The sequence below is a fragment of the Plecotus auritus genome (assembly GCF_963455305.1).
Source record: "Plecotus auritus genome assembly, chromosome: 14".
NCBI classification, from domain to species: Eukaryota; Metazoa; Chordata; class Mammalia; order Chiroptera; family Vespertilionidae; genus Plecotus; species Plecotus auritus.
The window spans coordinates 477,501-496,353 of record NC_137780.1 but is presented as its reverse complement, the minus strand read 5'-3'; the positions used below and the strand labels follow the sequence as shown (position 1 = coordinate 496,353).

The 18,853-nt window shown below is 59.6% G+C and overlaps 1 protein-coding gene across 1 annotated transcript in view; it reads left to right on the top strand.

Annotated features, from left to right (window-relative positions):
* The first annotated feature begins 17,426 nt into the window (after window positions 1–17,426).
* The window catches only part of GPR37L1 (G protein-coupled receptor 37 like 1), a 4,614-nt gene continuing 3,187 nt past the window's right edge, over window positions 17,427–18,853 (top strand). The window contains exon 1 of the mRNA XM_080651091.1: window positions 17,427–18,075. Coding sequence (XP_080507217.1) covers window positions 17,446–18,075 — 630 coding nt within the window. The 5' untranslated portion in view covers window positions 17,427–17,445. The remainder of the gene's footprint in view (window positions 18,076–18,853) is intronic.

Here is an 18,853-nt window from a genome sequence, read left to right as displayed (position 1 = left end):
CACTTATCTACTCACCTGTCCATCCATCCATCCGTCTGTCCGTCCATCCGTCCATCCACCCATCCATTCATCCACCTGTCTATTCATCCATTCATCTGTCCGTCCATCAATCCATTCATTCATCCACCTGCCCATGCATCTATCCATCTGTCCATCCACCCACCCATCCATCCACCTGCCCATCCATCTGTCAGTCCGTCCGTCCGACCCCCCCCACCATGCTGTGTCACTGTTGGTTGACGTGCCTGTCTCCTCCACCACCAGGAACCGGGGCTTGTGTCTTGGGCACCACGGTGTACTCAGCACTTAGTCCAGGGCTGGCCCTTAGTAGGTGCTCAGAAAGAGTCTGTGGGGCGAATCCGTCAATCCGTGATTGACTGTCCGACCACACGGTCCGAGAGAAGGGCCATCACAGGGGTTGTGTGTCTCTTATTGTCTCTACTGCTCACCGTTAAATCTCAGAGTCTGGGGCGTTGTGGCTGCTCGGTAAACATTAATTTTTAAATATAAACCAGCCGATGAATGAACGAAGCTTTGGGGGCTCAAAGAAGGGAGCAAGTAGGTCCCCTGGAGAGAGGCCCACGGAACAGAGAAGACAGAGCTGGTCCTCGCGAAGGCGGGTTATCCCCCCGGCCCTCTGAAACCTTGTGTATAAAATATAAAATACATTTTTATTGATCTCACAGAGGAAGGGAGAGGGAGAGAGACACAGCAATGATGTTCCCAGGTGGGCACTGAAGCTGAGGATGCCCTGGCCGTACTAACTGGTGGGCTTGCCTGAGTCTGCCACTGGCTGCAGAGGGCGGGGTGGAGGGTGGCGGGGGGCGGGGGGCGCGCAGAGGGCAGGGGCACAGAGCAGAACTGGTCTCTGGGGACTCAGAGGGAAAGGGAGGGTTTGAAGCAGCGTCCCTCCCTCCACGAACACCTAGGGAGCCGAGCGCTTACTCTGGGCCAGGCTGGGGGACTCCAACGTGCGGTGACCCGGTCCCGGCCCCCCCGGGGAGCGTGATCTGGGTGGAGACGGCAAACGAACAGGTCACCGCGCAACTGGCTGCGTGCCTGGTCAGAGGCGTGCACTCCCTGCCCCGGCAGCCGACAGGGCGTGATAAACTCGGCCGCGTATAAAACAAACAGATTGATGGAGAGGTTGCCCTGAGCCAGCCCCGGGAGGGAGAGGGGCCCTGGCCACCGTGGTCCCCGGGGAGGGGCCGCGTCCCGGGAGGCTGCAGAGACTCGCAGGGAGGGGTGTGCGTTCCCCCTAAAGCTGGAGGCTTGCCTGGTCTTTGGGGGGTTGTAGTCCCTTTTTTTTTTTTTTTTCTTTCAAAAAACAGTTTTTAAAAAAACTTGCATGAGCCTTGCCATCCGGCCGGCGTGGCTCAGTGGTTGAGCATCGACCTAGGAACCAGGAGGTCAGGGTTCCATTCCCGGTCGGGGCACATGCCTGGGTTGTGGGCTCGATCCCCAGTGTGGGGCGTGCGGGAGGCAGCCGATCCATGATTCTCTCTCATCAATGATGTTTCTCTCTCACCCTCTCCCTTCCTCTCTGACATCAATACAAATATATTTTAAAAAATAATAAAGAAAATGGAAGTTGCCCTGGCTGGTTTGGCTCAGTGGATAGAGCGTCGGCCTGCGGACTGAAGGGTCCCGGGTTCGATTCTGGTCAAAGGCATGTACCTTGGTTGCGGGCACATCCCCAGTGGGAGATGTGCAGGAGGCAGCTGATCGATGTTCCTCTCTCATCGATGCTTCTAACTCTCTATCCCTCTCCCTTCCTCTCTGTAAAAATCAATAAAACATATATTTAAAAGAAGAAAAAAAAAGAAAATGGAAGTTTTAGCTCAGAACCTGCCCGAGGTGGGGTGGCCTCACAGGGGTCTCCCCTTGTCTCCTGGCTCTTCCCAGCTGGTGATGAGGGGCTCTGGCCGGCTGGGAGTATGGGCCTGGGTGAGGGAGGGGCGGGCAGACACACACACACGCCTTCCCCACGCCAGGCCGCAGCCCTGGCATTGGGCTCCCAGCAGCCTGGAAAGCTGTTATTCTAGAACCTGATAAATGCCAGGGCTGGGTGGAGATAGCAGCCACCGAGGCTTTAAGTCCAGGGAGATAAGGGCTTCAGAGGAAACTGATAAAGGAGTGAGATGCACGGGGTTAGGTCCCCCGGCACGGCAGGGAGCCAGTGTGTCCCGAGGAGGTCCCTGTCTGCCTCTGGTCGGGTCCTCCGTCTGGTCTCTCGGCGGCCAGGGGCCCTCCGTTGGAACCCTGAGCTTGCCGGGGCTCCCCCTCGCTGAGCCTCAGTTTACCCATCTGTAAAATGGGTGGGGTGGACTGGGCCAGCTGCGGTGATTCTCGTGTTATTTCTAAATTAAACAGGGACATCTACGAATCTCCCCGGAATAAGGAAGAGGCAGGACCGGGAAGAGAAAAGTCCCGTGCCCCTGCCTTTGTCCCGAAGGCTCCTTCCGGCGGGTCCGTGGTTTGTGTTCTCCTGGCGATGGCATCGCTGGCCCAGGAGGCTCCCCCCCCTGAGGGAGGACCCGATTCCATCTCCACGGGCTTGTTTTTGGTGGATTCTCTTTTTAAACATAAAACCTCTTTCTATTGATTTTAGAGAGAGAGCAAAGGAGAGGGGGGGAGAGAGAGAGAGAGAAACATCCAGGATGAGAGAGAATATATATAAAAAATATGTATTTTTTTATTGATTTCAGAGAGGAAGGGAGAGGGGGGGAGAGAGAGATAGAAACATCCATGATGAGAGAGAATATATATATATAAAATATACATTTTTTATTGACTTCAGAGAGGAAGGGAGAGGGGGGGAGAGAGAGATAGGAACATCCATGATGAGAGAGAATATATATATAAAAAAAATATATTTTTATTGATTTCAGAGAAGAAGGGAGGGGGGGGAGAGAGAGAGAGAAACATCCATGATGAGAGAGAATATATATATAAAAAATATATATTTTTATTGATTTCAGAGAGGAAGGGAGAGGGGGGGAGAGAGAGATAGAAACATCCATGATGAGAGAGAATATATATATAAAAAATATATATTTTTTTATTGATTTCAGAGAGGAAGGGAGAGGGAGAGGTAGAAAAATAGAAACATCCATGATGAGAGAGGACCATGGATCGGCTGCCTCCTGCATGCCCCACACTGGGGATCGAGCCCGCAACCCAGGCATGTGCCCCGACCGGGAATCGAACCCTGACCTCCTGGTTCAGGGGTCAAGGCTCAACCCCTGAGCCACACGGGCCGAGCTGTTGGATTCTTTAAAAAGTTGCATGAGATCCGCTCATGGAGGCACAGAGAACGTCTAGTCTGGAACCTGTGTTTCCTGGGGCCCTGGACAAGCCCCCTGGAGGCTGGGTCTCCCCCGTCCCTCCCCCCCGTGGCCCCCAGGGGAAAGTGAGGGGAGGTGGGGAGCACCCCAGGGGACAGGAACTGGGAGGGGGTACGGGCTGCAGGTGGTGAGGGCAGAGCAGGGCCTGGGCCCTGAATCTCTGGGCAAAGACTCCCTTGTGCCAAAGCAAATGGGAGAGCCAGCCCCAGCCTCAGAGGGCTTGGTACCCCCCCCCCCGCCTCCGCCCCCCGCCCCCCCACGGAGGCTCTGGGAGGAGGGGGTGGCCCTGGGCCAAAGCAGGCACTACCTTTGTCACCAGGCAGTGCCTCTCCGCACGTTCACACCCAGTGCCGCGCTGGCAGGGCTGTAAACCGAGCCCCGGGTGCCAGGGCAGGAGGCCCCCACCGGTCCTCCTCGGCCCCCCTGGCTCCTGGCTCCCTTCCGTGCGCGGCTCCCAGGCCCCAGTCTGGGGAAGGCGGGGTGTGCGCCCTGGGCCCAGCAGGTGAGGATTAGGGCCTATGACAGACAGGGCTGTCAGCGCCCGAGGATGGCCCCCTAATCCCAGCGCCCGCTGCAGGCCCTGACCCCGCCTCCCGCGTGGTACCAGCCCACGGTTCCACATGGGAGAGAACAACCATTTCCAACCCAGACAAAGGCCCCTTTGTGCCGCCCGCCCCTGTGGGGACTGAGCTCCGGGAGGGGGGGCCAGAAGGACAGCCCCGCCCGGGGGGGGGCAGGGCAGGGCTGGGCGAGGCAGCTGCTGGCTCCCCTCAGCCTGCCCCCCCCACCCCGACCTGGGCAAAGGGCACTCTTGCCGTCCCACTGCCCGCCTGAGCGAGGGGCACGCCAGGACAGGAGGGGGACAGGGGGAGGCCCCCTTGTGAACTGCTCCGAATGCAGGAGGCTTTATCCCTATGAGGGCTCCATGGAGGGGGGGCTCAGCGGCCCCCCCCCACCTCCGTGTAGGCAAAAGACTGGCTCCTCATGGCCAGATCCCCACCCTGAGCAAACAGTCTCAGCCAGGGAGGAGGGATTTGGGGTGCAGAGCGTCCAGGGGTGGGGAGAGCGCGGGGAACATTTGGGAGAGGGAAGGGCGAGGGGCACGCTGCAGGAGGTGGGGGCCCTGAAAGCCGAGTCTGTCCGGCTGGAGGGCCTGCTGCCTGCCACCTGCCCTCTGCTGGGGCGGGAAACACCTTCCGATTTTGCAAAACAAAACAGGCCTTGGAGAGAGGGAGCGCGAGCCTGGCCCCCCTCCACAGCCAGGGAGGGACGGCGGGGGGAGGGTGGGGGTTCTGCCCAGGCCCAGGGCACCCCGCACCCATCTGCTAGTTAAACCCACCACCCGCTCCTGGGGCACACGGATCTTTTTTTTTTTTTTAAATATATTTTTATGGCCCTCACCGGTTTGGCTCAGTGGATAGAGCGTCGGCCTGCGGACTGAAGGGTCCCAGGTTCGATTCCGGTCAAGGGCACGTACCTTGGTTGCTGGCACATCCCCAGTAGGAGGTGTGCAGGAGGCAGCTGATCCATGTTTCTAACTCTCCATCCCTCTCTCTTCCTCTCTGTAAAAAATCAATAAAATATATATATATATATATGTGTGTGTGTATTGATTTCAGAGAGGAAGGGAGAGGGAGAGAGAGAGAAACATCCATGATGAGAGAGAATCATGGATCGGCTGCCTCCTGCACACCCCCCACTGGGGATGGAGCTCGCAACTCGGACATGTGCCCTTGACCGGGAATCGAACCCTGACCTCCTGGTTCCTAGGTTGACGCTCCACCACGGAGCCACGCCGGCCGGGCAGGGCAAGGGGTCTTGCGGAGACGCGGGTGGGGATGGCGTACACCCGGTTTTCGGGAGCCGGCCGAGGAGGGGCGATGGGTTATAAAGGTTGTGTGCATTGTGGCGCGCGGTCAGGGCAGCGTGTGTGGTAGGCGGTTTCTGTCCTCGGGGCAAGTTCAGTGGGTGGTGACTCCTCCTGGGGCTCCTCTGGGGTTTAGGGGTGACGGGGGTGCGGGTGGTGGGGCAGGTCTGTGGTCCTGAAGGGCAGTGAGCAGACTGTGCGATGGAGACAGAGAAGCAGGGGGAGAGAAACGCCAGCTGAGCAAGGAGAGGCCGGAACCCAGGTCTGTGGTCTGGGCACCGGGCCTGCAGGTACCAGACCGGTCCCTGCCCACGGAGAGACGGCTGTTGACTTTGGCAGTTTCATAGGGGCATGTCTCCTCCCACCCCAGAAGGGGCTGAAACTGACCCGGTCCCTGCCCCATCCTGCTCCAGCAGGCTGCAGCGGGGCGGGCGGGTGGGTGGGGAGACACTGCTGGGTGTGTTCCCGGGAGGAGGCCCCTTGGGGCAGGGCTGGGTGGGGCCAGGGCTGTCACTCCCTCAGGCCCTGTGAAACCCCTCCCTCCCTCCAAGATTGCCACCTCCCCTCTGTCTTCCACCCCCTTCTGTTTGTTTGTTGTTGTTTTTTTAATCCTCCCCCAAGGATATTTTCCCATTGATATACGCTGAGTGGCCAGATTATTATTAGAGACCCCGTGCATGAATCCATGCATGGGTGAGGTCCGGCCAGCCTGGCCAGGGGGAGGGGACATGGGCGGTTGGCCGGCCTGCCTGCTGGTCGAACTCCTGGTCGAGGGGACAATTTGCATATTAGCCTTTTCTTCTATAGGGATAGACACGGAGTGGCCAGATTCTTATGCGTTCAGAGATCATCCTTCTCTGGCCACTCCGTGTATACAGAGAGCGAAAGAGAGAGGGAAAGACGGGGAGAAACATCGACGGGAGAGAAACACATCGATGGGTTGCCTCCTGCACGCGCCCGGATGACCAGGCCCCAGGCCAGGGAAGGAGGCTGCAGTTTAGGTACACGTGACCTTGACCAGAATCGAACCCAGGACCCTTTGGTCTGTCGAGTCCCGATGCTGTGTCCACGGAGCCACACCGGCTAGGGCCTGGGCCTCATTCTTTATGGTTTGGGGACCTGCCCCGGCTCTGTCCTCCTGCCATTGTTGGGTGACCTCAAACACCGAGGCGCGCCCGGCAGCCGGCGTGGCTCAGGGGTTGAGTATCGACCTGTGAACCAGGAGGTCAGGGTTCGATTCCCGGTCAGGGCACAGGCCTGGGTTATGGACTCGGTCCCCAGTGTGGGGCGTGCAGGAGGCAGCTGATCCATGATTCGGTCTCATCATGGATGTTTCTCTCTCTCTCTCTCTCCCTTCCTCTCTGAAATCAATAAAAATATATTTAAAAAAAAAAAGAGGGGGGGGGGATAAAAAAATTAAAAAAAAAAAAAAAAGAGAGAGAGAGAGAGAGACCATGGAAAAACCCCATCCAATCCCGTCACCTCTCTGTTCCAACTCAACGCCAGGGACCCTCCCCACACTGGAGGTCAGCCGCCCATGACCAGGACCACAGCCTGTATTTGGTAGGACAGGCTTCTCCCCTCGGCACCCAGTGACCCTGGGGCCCGTCCGGGGGATTTCGAAGGACCAGGCCCTGGGCTGCTGCCTTCTTTCCAAATCTGATCTGGGGGTCGTCCGTCTTAAGCCAGCAGCGGACGTGCCTGCGGTTCTACAAACAGCCCAGGCCCTTCCTGGCGTGTCTCTCTGTTCGGAGCTGGAGACCGGTCTCCGCCTCTGGGCTGGGCTCATTCCCCTCTCAGCCTGAGGTCAGAGGTCACGTCTCGGCTGGTGGAGGTCAGAGGTCCTACAGTCGGTCCCCCGGCTTCCCTCCATCCTAACTTGCTGGCCTCCTCCCGATTGCGGCTTCACTGGAGGACTATCTTTCTTTCCTGTCTTTTTCTTTCTTTTTTTAAAAAAAATATATTTTCATTGGTTTCAGAGAGAAGGGAGAGGGAGAGAGAGAGAGAGAAACATCGATGATGAACCCTAACCCGGTTTGTCTCCGTGGATGGAGTGTCGGCCCAGGGACTGAATCAATGATTCTCTCTCATCGATGTTTCTAACTCTATCCCTCTCCTTTCCTCTCTGTAAAATCAATAAAAATATATTTAAAAGAAAAAAAAACAAACACATCGCCCTCACTGGTGTGGCTCGGTGGATAGAGCGTCAGCCTGTGGCCTGAAGGGTCCCGGGTTCGATTCTGGTCAGGGGCATGTACCTTGGTTGCAGGCTCATCCCCAGTGGGAGGTGTGCAGGAGGCAGCTGATAGATGTTTCTAACTCTCTATTCCTCTCCCTTCCTTTCTGTAAAAAAATCAATAAAATATATATTAAAAACACACACACACACAAAAAAAAACACACATCAATGATGAGAGAGAATCATGGATCAGCTGCCGCCCACACGCCTCCCCCTGGGGATCGAGCCCTCGACCCAGGCATGTGCCCTGCCCGGGAATCTAACTGTGACCTCCTGGTTCACAGGTCGACGCTCAGCCATGGAGCCACCCTGCTGGGTCAGCGTCCCTGTCCTTTTCTACAGCGTCCGCATCTAACCTCCCAGGAATCCAGGCCACACGGCGTCGCCCCAGGAGTGGTCCACGGGGCACCCGCCAGCTCTTCACGAGGACCCTGCCGGACGGGGCGGCGGCGGGGGGGTGAGTTCACCCCAAGTTACAGATGAGGCTCAGGGAGGCCGGAAACCTGTCCGGATCTCGGCCGCCCAGGGACACGCCGAGATGGACCAGGGTGACCTGAAACTCGGCATTCTGCAAATTCCACCCCAACCACAACGCTGGGCCGCTGGGCCCGGGGGGCAGGCCTGGCGCGCTGCTGCCCATCGCGGGCCCAGGGCTGACTCAGTCACAGGGTTGGGGTGGGCACCAGACCCTGGTTTCAGGGGGCGGGAGGTGGCAGCTGCAAACACTCTGAGTTTCTGCCCCCCCTCTCCCCCCCGCCCCCCTGCAGTGGGTCTGTGCTGATCTCCTCACCCTCCTCTCTCTCCACCAGCCTGGTGATGTCACACACGGGGCAGGGCTTCTGGGGATGGCCCTTCCCCCGCTGACGCTGACGCTGACGTCAGCGAGACCGAGGGGCCTCACGTCCCCCTGTCCCCGGGCAGCTCTGGGGCCTGACTAAGCTGCCTCTTTAGCAATGTCTGCGATTACGGATCTTTTTCCCAGCAGGAGGGGGCAGGACAGGGCTGGGCAGGGCAAGCCTGCCGGGAGTTCCATTCTTGGCTCCAAGGATAGAACCTGCTTCTGGGGAGTCCCCCCAGGCAATGCTGTGTGTCTCCAGACCAGTCCCTGGACCTCTCTGGACCATCTCTAAGGCGTGGCCTTCCTAACCCAGGACCTTCTGGGAGTCCCGGAGGAGGGGTGTGGGGCCTGGCTCAGCCTGTGTTGTGCCCGGGATCTGTCTACTCCCCCCCTTTTTCCCTCCCCCCCCCCCCCCCGCTTGGTGGCCACCTAGTGAGAATGTGACTCACCTGCTCCTGGCACCCAGTTTCAGCCCCGCCCCTGCCCCGGGCCTCCCATTTGCTGTTTACTCCCCGGAGCAGGTGTACTCACTGGAGTCACGGGGCGCTGTGACCTCACCCCCCACCCCCCCGGGTGGCCCAAGGCCGGGCCAGGGGTCTTGGGGCTCCCCAGCAAGGCGAGGGATTTGGGGGTCAGTGGGCCTCACTCCCCCTGCCCCTGGCTCCTCCCCTCTCTGGAGGCCCAGGTCTTAGGACTCTCTGCCCTGCTGTCCAGTCTCTAGTCTCCTCCCGGGAGGAGGGGCCCTCCTGGACGCCCCACACCAGGGTTGTAGTCACTTCTCAGAGGCCGGGAGCCCACCCTCAACCTGAGGCTGCTGGGCGGAGCTCAGCCGGCCTGGGGTGACTGGGTGGGGGGGCACCCTGAGGGTGGTGGGGGCGACTCAAGCTGCTGCTCACTCACATGAGGAGTCCAAGTATATAGGGTCAGGGTTAGGGCTGGGAGTGAGGTTAGGGGAAAGGCGGGAAGGTGTGGTCAGGACCTGGGTCCTGAGCCTGGACACTCGGCCACCGCGTCCCTCTGTGACCTTGGGCGTGTCTGTCGCTCACTGTCCCCATCTGGACAAGGCAGGGTTCACGTGGATGATCCAAGGCTCCTTTTTTTTAAAAAAAAAATATAGCCCTAACCGGTTTGGCTCAGTGGATAGAGCGTTGGCCTGTGGACTCAGGGGTCCCGGGTTCGATTCCAGCCAAGGGCGTGTACCTTGGTTGCGGGCACATACCCAGTAGGAGGTGTGCAGAAGGCAGCTGATCGATGTTTCTCTCTCATCGATGTTTCTGACTCTCTATTCTTCTCCCTTCCTCTCTGTAAAAAATCAATAAAATATATTTAAAAATAAATAAATAAATAAAAAATAAAAAAAAAATATATATTTTTACTGACTTCAGAGAGGAAGGGAGAGGGAGAGAGAGAAACAGCAATCGTGGATCGGCGGCCTCCTGCACGCCCCACCCTAGGGATCGAGCCTACAACCCGGGCCTGTGCCCTGACCGGGAATCGAACCCTGAGCTCGTGATTCTAGGTCGACGCCCAACCACTGAGCCTCCTAAGCTTGCTCACCCAGGTGGGCTCCTCTCGGAAGGAGAAAAGGGAGGCTCGGGCCTGGACTCAGGCGAGGGCTGGCCATTCCTGAGTGAGGCAACCCCAGACATGGGGGAGCTCCCCGAGGGGCTGCCCTTCCGCAGGCCCGGCTCCAGACCACAGGGCAAATAGCACAGCGGGCAGGTGGAAAATTCCCTCTGGCCCTCTGCGTAAGCACCCTGGCGGTAGCCGCGCCAGGCCGGGCGCACAGGGGCTCAGAGTCCAGGGTGCCGACAGCCTGGCAGCCACAGGAAGCTGGCGGGGGGCCTGTCCGGGTCCTCACACGACGGTCCCCCACAGTCCAGACACAAAACTTGTATGCTGCCCGCCAGGTGGGCGTGGCTCAGGGGTGGAGCGTGGACCTAGGAACCGGGAGGTCACGGTTAGATTCCCGGTCAGGGCACATGTCCGGGGTTGCGGGCTCGATCCGCAATGTGGGGCGTGCAGGAGGCAGCCCATCCATGATTCTCTCTCTCTCCCTCTCCCTTCCTCTCTGACATCAATAGAAATGTATTTTTTGAAATGTGAGCTTTGCCAGGCGCTCTAGGGGGCAGATGACCCTGTGTCCACTCCTGTGACCTTGAGCCGAGCGTGTCCCTGTCACGGCCTCGCCTTGTCCGTCTCGGACTCGGGACAGGTATCTGGACCCCACCCGTGAAGGGCCTAGGTCAGTGGTCGGCAAACTCATGAGTCCACAGAGCCAAATATCAACAGGACAACGATTGAAATTTCTTTGGAGAGCCACATTTTTTAAAAAATATATTTTATTGATTTTTTACAGAGAGGAAGGGAGAGAGATAGAGAGTTAGAAACATCGATGAGAGAGAAACATCGATCAGCTGCCTCCTACACACTCCCCACTGGGGATGTGCCCGCAACCAAGGTACATGCCCTTGACCGGAATCGAACCCGGGACCCTTTAGTCCGCAGGCCGACGCTCTATCCACTGAGCCACACCGGTTTCGGCTTAAACTTCTTCTAACGCCACTTCTTCAACACAGACTCGCCCAGGCCGTGGTATTTTGTGGAAGAGCCACACTCCAGGGGCCCAAGAGCCGCCTGTGGCTCGCGAGCCGCAGTTTGCCGACCATGGCCCTAGAACAAGCCCACAGTTCTCAGTGCCCCTGGGGACTGAGACTGGGAGGCAGCACCGTCCCGGGACCCACGTGGGCCGGGATCCGTGCGTGGGTGTAAGCCCTGGACCAAGGGTCCCTGGACTCTCCCCTCCTCTCTGCTGGACCCTCAGAAGCTTGCCAAGTTACCATGGCAACCACTCCCTGGCCAGGTCCCCGGGGCCTCTCCCAGGATCTGGACTTTGGTTTTGAAAAAGGTCCTCCCACACACGTTTGGGGTTTGCCGGTCCGTGTCAGGGGCGTCTCTCGGTCCCTCCGTGGCCGTGCAGGTCACAGCCCCCGCCAGCCCGGCCGCCAGGTCACCGCCAGCAGGTGGCACTGGCCGTGGGCGGGCAGAGGCGTCGGGGAGCGCGGAGGTCAAGGCGAACGCGCACGTTGCTGGGAAAGCCGCCCCAAAGGGCTCGTCCCACTGACCCAGAGTCGGCCGCCGACCGTGTCACCGCCCGCCCGTCCAGGGAACGCGGTCCGTCTGGCCGGCGGGAGGAGGCCTCGGAGATAAAGCAGGGCAGGGCCCAACCCCAGGCAGCCCATCCGCTCAGCTCCAGGAACCCGGCCGGCCTGACTCACCCACTGGCACACGGGGCCGGGGCCCGGTCGCTCTTTCAGCAGACACACCTGCGGCATCTGCTGGCCGCACCCCGCCCGGCTGTCCTAGGTCTGCATGGACACCCCGGTCTGCGTGGACACAGACACACATACACCAACGCACACACACACCGCACACACACCGCACACACGGACACGGGTGTGCCTTCTTCTGGCCTTGGCCACGGCCACCTCCTCCCCAGCCTCTGGACTTTGGTTTTGAGAAGGCCCTCTCACAAACATGTTTGGGTGGCCGGTCCGTGTCAGGGGCGTCTCTCGGGTCAGAAATGGGCAAAAGAGAAGGGACCCCGGAGGTTGCAATAGATCCACCTACATCTCTCCGGTCTCCAGGCCAACTTTCTATGAATTGTTAGGCGGCGGGGGGTTGAGGGGGGCCGGGTCAGGCCCTCGAAATCATTTGGTCTGGCCCTGCCAAGGCATTAGGGGTGAGTTCATTAAGTGTTTGACCAAATATAGCCGGCTGTTTTTTTGTATTTTTGTTTTTTAAATATATTTTATTGATATTTTACAGAGAGGAAGGGAGAGGGATAGAGAGTTAGAAACATCGATGAGAGAGAAACATCCATCAGCTGCCTCCTGCACACTCCCCACTGGGGATGTGCCCGCAACCAAGGTACATGCCCTTGACCGGAATCGAACCTGGGACCCTTCAGTCCGCAGGCCGATGCTCTATCCGCTGAGCCAAACTGGTTTTGGCAGCCGGCTGTTTTTTTAATTTTTAAAAACAAATTGATTTTTAATTTTTTGGTTAATCCCCACCCAAGAATATTTTTTATTTTTAAAAATATATATTTTATTGATTTTTTTACAGAGAGGAAGGGACAGGGATAGAGAGTCAGAAACATCAATGAGAGAGAAACATCCATCAGCTGCCTCCTGCACACCCCCTACTGGGGATGTGCCCGCAACCAAGGTACATGCCCTTGACCGGAATCGAACCTGGGACCTTTGAGTCCCCAGGCCGATGCTCTACCCACTGAGCCAAACCGGTTAGGGCTCTTTATTTTATTTTATAAAATGTGTTTTTATTGATTTCACAGAGGAAGGGGGAGGGAGAGAGAAACATCAGCGATGAGAGAGAATCATGGGTTGGCTGCCTCCTGCACGCCCCCTACCGGGGATCGAACCTGCCACCCAGGCCTGTGCCCTGACCGTGACCTCCTGGTTCATAGGTCGATGACCAACCACTGAGCCACGCCGGACCAGGGGCTGCGGTACGGAGCCCCGAGGCATGGCCTTCGCTGGAACCCGCCTGCCCCGCTCAGCCCTGCAAACGCAGCGAATGTGCAAACCGTGCGTGTACTCGGCCGGGGGCAGGTCAGCCAGGACACACACCGTGGGCTCGTAGAGCAGCTTCCCAGCGGCCCAGACTGGGCCCTGCAGCCAGGAGGGCAGGGGAGGGCGGGGCCTCTCCTGGGGCCAGAAACCCTGCCCCTCACCCACAGGGCCAGCCTGCCCAGACCTGGGGCAGCCGGCGGCAGCAGCAGCAGCAGCAGCAGCAGCAGCGGTGGCTGGCGAGGTGACCCTGCCAGTTCCAGGGAACCGGGCCGAGGGCGGAGTCTCGGCTATCTTTAGCCTCCTTTGCATCTGGGAAATTTCCTCCTCTCCCTCAGGGAGGTGTGGCTCTGACGTCTCACGCCCGCCTCCCCTCCACCCAGCCCGGTCTGGGTGGCCATGAGTTGACTAAGGTGGATGGAGGTGGATGAACGGTTCACCCGGGAGAGTGACAGGAAGCCGTGGGGTCTGAGGTCCAGCGTCCAGCTCAGGGCCCTCTGCCCGCCTCCTTCATGAGCACAGGGACCCTCGGCCATCCAAGTCGGGCCTCTTCCCCCCACCCCCCGCCCCGTGAGAAGGGAGGAGGGGGGGGCCACCTTCAAGCACACCTTCTACGATGCCTCTGGGTTGTCCAACTGCTCAGAACATACCCCCCCTCCCCGCCCAGGCGTGTGTGACTGTCTTCACATGCCCTCCAGAGCACTGGGGTCAGGCAGGTCAGGTGACCCAGGGACCCATCCGCAGCCAAACAGCTGGGTGGGGAGGAGAAGTGTGTGAATTCTTTTTTTTTTTTTTTTTTTAAATATTTCTTTATTGATTTCAGAGAGGAAGGGAGAGGGAGAGAGAGATAGAAACATCAATGATGAGAGAGAATCATTGATTGGCTGCCTCCTGCACGCCCCCCACTGGGGACTGAGCCCGCAACCTGGGCATGTGCCCTTGGCCGGAATCGAACCCGGGACCCTTCAGTCCGCAGGCTGACGCTCCATCCACTGAGCTGAAATGGCTAGGGCTGTGTGAATTCTTTTAAAATATATATATATATGCCCTAACCGGTTTGGTTCAGTGGATAGAGCATGGGCCTGGGGACTGAAGGGTCTCGGGTTCGATTCCGGTGAAGGGCATGTACCTTGGTTGTGGGCACATCCCCAGTAGGAGGTGTGCAGGAGGCAGCTGATCGATGTTTCTCTCTCATCGATGTTTCTAGCTCTCTATCCCTTTCCCTTCTTCTCTGTAAAAAATCAATAAAATATCTTAAAAAAATATATATATATATATATATTTTTTTTATTGATTTCAGAGAGGAAGGAATAGAAACATCATCCATGCGGAGAGGGAATCATGGATCCGCTGCCTCCTGCACGCCCCCTCCTGGGGATGGAGCCCACAACCCAGGCATGTGACCCTGACCGGGAATCGAATTCTGACCTCCTGGTTCCTAGGTGGACGCTCAACCGCTGAGGCACCCGGCCAGGCTGTGAGTTTGATTTCGTGCTGTGTCCAGGGAGGACTCACCAGCCAGGTCGGGGGGGACCACCGTGCCCCTCGTGGGCTCAGAGGCCCCAAAAGAAGGAGTTTAGCTGTTCTTGCCTGGTGCCGGTGCTGCCCGGGAAGGGTTAACCCTCTGCCCGCCCCCCCGCCCCCCCCTTCCCCCCCCCAGCATTCTCCTGTGCTGAGGTAGCAGCCTGGGTCAGGACATCAGGCCACCTGGCAATGAATAATCTTCTTGTCCCAGCCCGGCGGCTCCCTGAGGCGGTGGCACCAGCACCAGAGGGTGGGGGGTGGAGGGGTGGGTCTTGGGGGGCAGGACCCTGACACTACCCCACCTTCCAGGCAGTCCCAGCCCGGGGCTGGCTCGCCCCCCGCCCCCGACCCCGCAATCTCCCCGCAGGGCTTCAGAGCCAGGTCCCAGCCCAGAGGGGCCCGCCACCTGCCGAGGGTGACCCACTCTGTGGTAGTGAGCTCCCCGTCAGCGGAGGGGTGCAAACAGAGGTTACCGGCTCATTCGCGACACAGGCCCCTGGGCCTTGGTTCGTGTCTGGCACCTAACGTGTTTGACACACGTTTCTCCAACAAATACCAACGCCCTTTGCCCAGAATCTGCCTCCCAGGCCTCTCGGGCCCCCGCCTGCCTCTCCAAGTCTGTAGCTGAGGGTGATGCTGGTCCCGGCCTCGCAGGCCGGCTGACTCACCGCCGCCCACAGCTCACCCCCGAATGGGCCGGGCCGTGTGGCCGTAACGACGTAGGTGCCCTCAGCCGTCCTCGCCACCAGCTGCTGCCACCCCGAGGGGCAGACGCAGAGAAACACAGCACAGAGAGGTCAAGCACCTGGCCAAGTCTCCCCCCCCCCACCCCGGCCCCAACAGCACGGGAGTGGCAGAGCCTGAGGTCTCGCTCCGGACCCAGGTCTCGGTGGGTGGGTGCCCGCACAGGGACCGCCCGGCACGAGGTTCAGAGTGGCACCCGTGACCTCCCCGGGGCCTCCCTCGTCCAGGGCTCGGGGCAGCCCCGGCCTCTGTCCCACCCCGTCCCACCTAAGTACCCTTTTTGTGGCCGGCCTTAGGGAAATCCCAAGGGAGAAGGATGGGGAATCCCTGGGATCTTGCAGACATTCCCACGGGCAGGAGTCCTGCCTCCCGCTGGCCTCCGGGACTAGGGACCGGCCTGCACCTGGCCTGGATGGAGAGGTGGTCCTCGGAAGCAGCAGCTGGGACAGGAGCAGAGCGTTGCGGGGAAGGAGGGCATGTGGGGCGTCCTCAGAGGGAGTGAGGGATGGGGGGGGGGCGCACATTCCCTGGTACTTGGTGTCCCAGATGCAGAGGGCTGGGGGCCAGCGGGTGGGAGGTGACGATGGGGGAGCGAGGCCCGGTTACTGGACATCTGCCTCCACCTAGTGGCCTCTGCCGGTCCAGCCGTCCCCACAGAACCAGGGAAGCCCGCTCAGGGGTCAGAGTTCACCCAGCACCTCCTCTGTGCATCAGGGTGTGTGATGGGGGCACATTCATGAGAGCAAAGAAGGAGCACAGGGGGCTCTGCCTCGCTCCTGTGCTGGCCTGTGCCCAGGTCGACACCTTGTGGGACTTGGGCCCCGAGGTCGGTGCTGGCTGCGGCTCTATTCCTCTCTGGACCGGTTTCCACTTAAAAAAAAATAATAATTTTTTAAAAAAAATTTTTTTATTGATTTCAGAGAGGAAGGGAGAGGGAGAGGAAGAGAGAGAAACATCCATGAGGAGAGAGAACCATGGATCGGCTGCCTCCTGCACGTCTCCCACGGGGGATGGAGCCTGCAACCCGGGCAGGTGCCCTGACCTGGAATCGAACGGTGACACCCCTGAGCCACACTGGCTGGGCCAGGCTAAGTTTTCTGTTTGTTTTTTTTGTTTTGTTTTGTTTTATATATATATATATATATATATATATATATATATATATATATATATTTATTGATTTCAGAGAGGAAGGGACATAGAGAAATAGAAACATCAATGATGAGAGAGAATCACTGGTCGGCTGCCTCCTGCACGTCCCCTGCTGGTGGGGGTGGGGGGGGATCGAGCCTGCAACCTGGGCATGTGCCCTTGGCCGGAATCGAACCTGGGACCCTTTAGTCGGCAGGCTGACGCTCTATCCACTGAGCCACGCTGGCTGGGCCGTGCGAGGTTTTTCACTGTTGCTGCTTTCCGAGGGCGTCGGTGCGGCCAGGGGCCAGGCCGACGGACACATGCCCCTTGCGAACGGCGTCGAGTTAAAGGGCTCTGGCCGAAACCGGTTTGGCTCAGTGGATAGAGCGTCGGCCTGCGGACTGAAGGGTCCCGGGTTCGATTCCGGTCAAGGGCATGTATCTTGGTTGCCGGCACATCCCCAGTGGGAGGTGTGCAGGAGGCAGCTGATCGATGTTTCTCTTTCATCGATGTTTCTAGCTCTCTATCCCTTTCCCTTCCTCTCTGTAAAATATCAATAAAATATATTTTAAAATAAAAAAATAAAAAAAATAAAGGGCTCTGGACTTGGGCCAGGCCCCCGCCTTGCTCTGCAGCCTCGGGGTCTCTGACCCGAAACATGGTAATGTTGTCCCTTACCCGCCCCACCCGCCTCGGGCTGCTGTGAGGGGAGACGGGATGTCAGCTGAGAGCACAGGGGCCTACTGCGTGCTCAGTGAATGACAGCGGCAGGCACAGCGGCTGCCTTAAGCACTGTCTGCGCGGAGGTGGGGTCCCAGCCCCGGTCCCGCCCCTGCTCCCCGTGGGACCCAGGTCCTGTCTGGCTCCCGTGGAGGGAGCGGGTGGCCTCTGAGGGCTGCGGGGCTGACACGCTGTCGCCTGTGGGGCCTGAGGAGGAGTGTCCTTCAGGGCAGCAAAGAGAGCTCTGTGTCCAGCAGAGGGCCGGCCCGTGGCCGGCGGGGCGGGCGGGAGGGAGCGGCTGGAGGCCACCGGGGAGGGTGGTGATGCCAGACGCCTACTGGGGGCGGACCGAGCGGCCAGCTGCCTCTCTTTGGTCCTCGGGCACCGGGTCCCCTGCCCTCACCTGCTCTCCGCGGCACAGCTGCCTCTTGCCGTCGGCCATGCGGTGGCTGTGGCCGCTGGCCGTCTCCCTCACGGTGGTGTCGGCTGCGGGGCTGAGCGGCGTCCCTGGGGACACCCCCCTGCACCCCGGGAGGCTCCCGGCCGGGGCCCTGGACCAGAGGAGCCGGCCCAGGAGAGGCACGGAGGACGAGGAGGCCAGGGGGGTGCAGAAGTACGTGCCCGAGGCCTGGGCTGAATTCCCCCGGCCCCTCCGCCCTGCTGGCCCGCAGCCCACCGAGCCCTGGGCGGCCACCAGCCCCCGCCCGGAGGACACCGGGGACACCCCAGGCAGCGGGCCAGAGCCGGGGGGCCAGCCGACAGGGGTGCCCGGTCAGCGGCTGCAGATGCAGAACCCCCTGTACCCGGTGACGGAGAGCTCGTACGGCGCCTACGCCATCCTGCTGCTAGCCCTGGTGGTGTTCGCCGTGGGCATCGTGGGCAACCTGGCGGTCATGTGCGTGGTGGGGCACAGCTACTACCTGAAGAGCGCCTGGAACGCCATCCTGGCCAGCCTGGCCCTCTGGGACTTCCTGGTCCTCTTCTTCTGCCTGCCCGTCGTCATCTTCAACGAGCTCGCCAAGCAGCGGCTGCTGGGGGACGCGTCCTGCCGGGCCGTGGCCTTCTTGGAGGTGAGTGTCTGGGGGGGGGGCCGCGAGCTGCGGGAGGTGTGGGCGAGCGACCCCGCGACCCCGGGACCCGGGGCCTGAGCACAGTCTTGCTGCATCTCCTGCAAACGGGGCCAGGGGACACTTAGGGAACTGGCTGTGGGTGGCTTTCTGGGGAGGGAGCAGCCCGGGGTGCAGGGCCTGGGTGTGGGACAGCCGGGTGTCCCCCACGGGAGCTGCTCAGGGCGGCTATCCCTGCTCTGTTTCTGCACTGCCCTCCGCCATCTCTCCCCCTTTCCGTCCTTTGGGCGTCTGACTCTCCCGAGTGCACCCTGCCGATGCCCAAACCCGGGGCCTGTGCCCTGACCGGGAATCGAACCTTGACCGGCTGGTTCACAGGTCAATGCTCAACCACTGACCCATGCCGGCCGGGCTCCATTGATTTTTAGAGACAGTAGAAGGGATGGTGGGGGGAGAGAGAGAGAGAAACATGGATGTGAGAGAGACACATCGATTCGTGTGTCACCTCCCCCCACGAGCCCTGACCGGGGCCGAGGATCGAACCTGCGACCCAGGTACGTGGCGTCCTTGACCGACCGGGAATCAAACCCATGACCTTTGGGTGCGCAGGGGGCGATGCTCTAACCACTGAGCGACACCAGCCAGGACGGGATGAATTCTTGAAGGATTAAGTGGTGCTCAGGATAAAGTGCTTAGAATGAGAAGAATTCGATAGATGGTGGTTTTTCCTGGAAGGGGCCTTGGGGAGGGGTGCTGGTATGCGGAGACCCACCCTGACCCA